At 39.6% G+C, this 3,357-nt stretch overlaps 1 protein-coding gene across 1 annotated transcript in view; it reads right to left on the reverse strand.

Moving 5' to 3' along the window:
- LOC110044941 (uncharacterized) overlaps positions 1 to 1,058 on the reverse strand; it is a 28,623-nt gene extending 27,565 nt beyond the window's left edge. Inside the window, exon 1 of the mRNA XM_089295016.1 lies at positions 120 to 1,058. Within this exon, the coding sequence (XP_089151142.1) occupies positions 120 to 219 (100 nt within the window). The 5' untranslated portion in view covers positions 220 to 1,058. The remainder of the gene's footprint in view (positions 1 to 119) is intronic.
- Positions 1,059 to 3,357: the final 2,299 nt, after the last annotated feature.

Here is a 3,357-nt window from a genome sequence, read left to right on the forward strand (position 1 = left end):
CGCCAAACGTTTTAAGGGGTGAATTTTACCAACGACTGTGATCAGTTTACGATGAGTACTTGAGTTTCCACCAGAAAGAGATTAATATAAACACAAGCAAAAGCATTTAGCACCGATACCTTGGAGCAAGCAGATGGCCAATACGAATAACCAGATGCGCTTAAAACGCGAACTTCTAGCACTGGGAACATTTCCAAATATTCCTTCCCTTATGTACATTGAAAATCAACCATTCGACAAGTCGTTACTCCCCAAATTAACATGGATGCAAGTTTTTTTATCCTCTTCGCGACTAAAGCGTTAGCAAAGATGTGTCGCCATAATAGAGATCGCTCAATCCCCGCACAAACATTCCAAATCCAACGAGATTCGCATTCCGATACAAATTGAAAATCGCTGCCAAGAAAAAAACCCTGAAAGAAAATTCGAATATAAAAAATATAGAGTTTCAAGTGACGCGCGAACCGACAACTACTGGAACCCATCTAGGAAATCCTGGTCATGGATCACCATGACATCACAAGGCGAGAATTCCGGCAGTTTCAAACAATTACGTCATGGTGGCGAAATCCTCGCGCTTGTCGGCACTGAAACGAAAAACATTCACACTCGTTTGATTTCAAAGCAACATTCAAGGCAAACAGTGAGTTGAACAAAACGCGGTTTTTTCCGTCGGTGAACGCTCCGCGAAATGCAAAGGAACTCGTCGCGTGGGTTGAACGCGAACACGGCAATCCCAGACGTGGGCGGAAGCGAAAGTTGATAAAGTCACGGTAGACGGAGAAAGGGACATTTACGACCACTGAACCGTTTGAAAAACGGATTTCCGAACAATATAACAGGTGGAATGCTCATTGAATCCGCTCGAGTGGGCTGCATACGAAACATTCCCCGATTTACCTGCAAGAAACTATACCTTGTTTTACATTTTATCGGTCTGTTCGTCAAGTATATGTAAGACCTAAAGATCTGACGGCGAAACGCCAGAAAAATGGGGCGGGTAGTTTTATTTCATACTCGTCAGGAGAGGCCTTAACGACCGCTCTCACAGAAAGAACAAGCAGTCACAATCGCTATTCATCTTGTTCTTACGCAATGTTAAACACTGTCACACCCCCGTGTATGCAAGCGCCAATCAAAACTGACAAGCGTGTGTTGAAGGTGCTGAGAGCGTCTCCGTCAATTAAGTAATGCCCTTGAAATGGATGACACAATATTATCATGACATGGTCGTAAAGCGCCTTACCATTGACACCGTTCAATTTGTACTCGGCTATAACCTCATTGACATCATAGTTTCTCCAGGACAACTCCGGGTCAAGGGTGAAGCATTCCTTAGAGATTCCCAAATATGGTCGTCGATCGGAAATAGCATAATTTAATTCTCCTTGACCTACTGTTGGCTTTAAATACGAAGACTGAGTTCGTTAGCTTTATTTGATACAAAGAGTAAATATTCCTACACTAGAAAAATCCTGACCAAACCGTAGAGGACCGTTTCTTCTCTATTCAATTCGAAATTCGCCCCTAATCCTTTGGCTTTCAAATTAAAACCACCTATCTTTGTACGCTCTCGATCGACGTTTCTCAGTTGTATCGCTTTGATCGGTTAACAGTTAAATTGTGTTTAACTCATGGTAAAAATGGAAATGAATTTCTCCTAGATAAAATATAGCACCGTGTACAATTTATCGAAAACGCAGTGAGATATCACACCGATAAGTACCACTTGATTACAGTAATCCGCTTAAGATTGACGAATTTTGTTTCAATATTAATAACGACAGAGGCAAAAGGAGAATAGTTAAATAAAAGAATAAGATGCACACGAGTTAAAATTCAAAGATTGTCTTGCAATGAATTGTACCACGGTTTTTAATTTGAAACACACTCGTCAGGAAATTGTGTCCGAGCTAGGCCGAGACAATGCTTCTGTCATGGGCAGACGAACCCAATGTCTGAACAGTGTTCTTCATGTAAGACGTCACGTCAAGTCGACAAATTTTAGTTGCTTTTCTTGAAAAAAAAAAAAAAATGAAGCTAATTTCAAGTCAGAAGCAACAAGCAATCAGAAAACGAAAGAAATTCGATCGTCTGAATCTAATGAGAGCGAAAATTATGAAATTCATGAAAATAAGTCTAAAATAAATTCAGCCATTGTGAAACTATTGTCAAGTACCAGTCAGATCATTGTTTGAAGCGAAACCAGCGAAACTGCTAACACATAAACAAATTCCAAGCGTCTTTAGAAAACGGGAATGTTAACAATTTTGGTTCAGTCCTCCCAGCTTCCGCATCACCAGGGGACGGGTATCTGAAAAGCTAATTTTCAATTGTTTTTGGAGGATCGGACGTTATAGGGATGGAGAAGAGAGTTCACTCTGATTTATACATAAGTGAAACGGGCGTCACTCAATTAACTCAACATGTAAGATCGGGGCCAGTGTGACAAATTTCATCTTAACGGTATAATGAGCAAATTCATTACAAAGGTTGTTAACCAAAATTATGATATAGCTTTGTTGCTTAAAATTCGCCGTAATAGACATCATGGTGGTTGTGTTCATCATCTTAGACTGGATATTTGTTTTGTTGAATACACTGAGCTACCATGATTCCCTAAGGACCGTTTCGTAGAAGGAATTGGCCATTGAAGATCGACGACTTTAAAAACACTTAGCAGTTTTAGATGCATTTCCAATACTTTTATGAGACCCAAATATAAAAATTCACCAGATGAACCAATTCTGCTCACGCCCTGGGCGGTTTGGAAACACGCAGTTAATTTTGCTCCTTATCCTGTTTAGTCCTGGTTCAACTGGATCAACTCTTTCTTCTTTTGCCAAGACTTTGCATAACACCATCAAAATGGTGGTAATTTAAAAATCCTGAAATTTGTTTTCTTTTCGCAGAGGCTACTGTAGGGTCGTCATAAACAGCTAACGGCATTACGTTGAAGGCAGTTTCCGGAGCAATTTTTATTTCCAGCATCTTTTTCTTTAACATAAAAAGTATTCCTAGTAGGTAGTAATGGTAACAAGACTGAGTGGAGCCCAATTTGGTCTGTAATCACACGAGTGATAACCAAAATCGGACGAGCGCGAAGCGGGAGTTCGATTTGTTAATCACGAGTGTGATTACAGACTGAATTGGACGACACGATGTCCTGTTACCAATTAATCATAACAATTACAATTTCCCAAAAAGCAAAAGTTCATTTGAAAAAGAACGTTTAATAGTCATTTTTAAATATCATAATTGAAAATATGGAGAATAGCTTGCAAAATGGCTGTTAAGTTTCTTTCAAAACAGTCACCAGAGACTAAACCTCCACAATTTTACAAAGTCAGTCTCTTG

Source organism: Orbicella faveolata, unplaced genomic scaffold (assembly GCF_042242905.1).
Source record: "Orbicella faveolata isolate gen_17 unplaced genomic scaffold, um_ofav_v1 contig_25, whole genome shotgun sequence".
NCBI lineage: Eukaryota > Metazoa > Cnidaria > Anthozoa > Scleractinia > Merulinidae > Orbicella > Orbicella faveolata.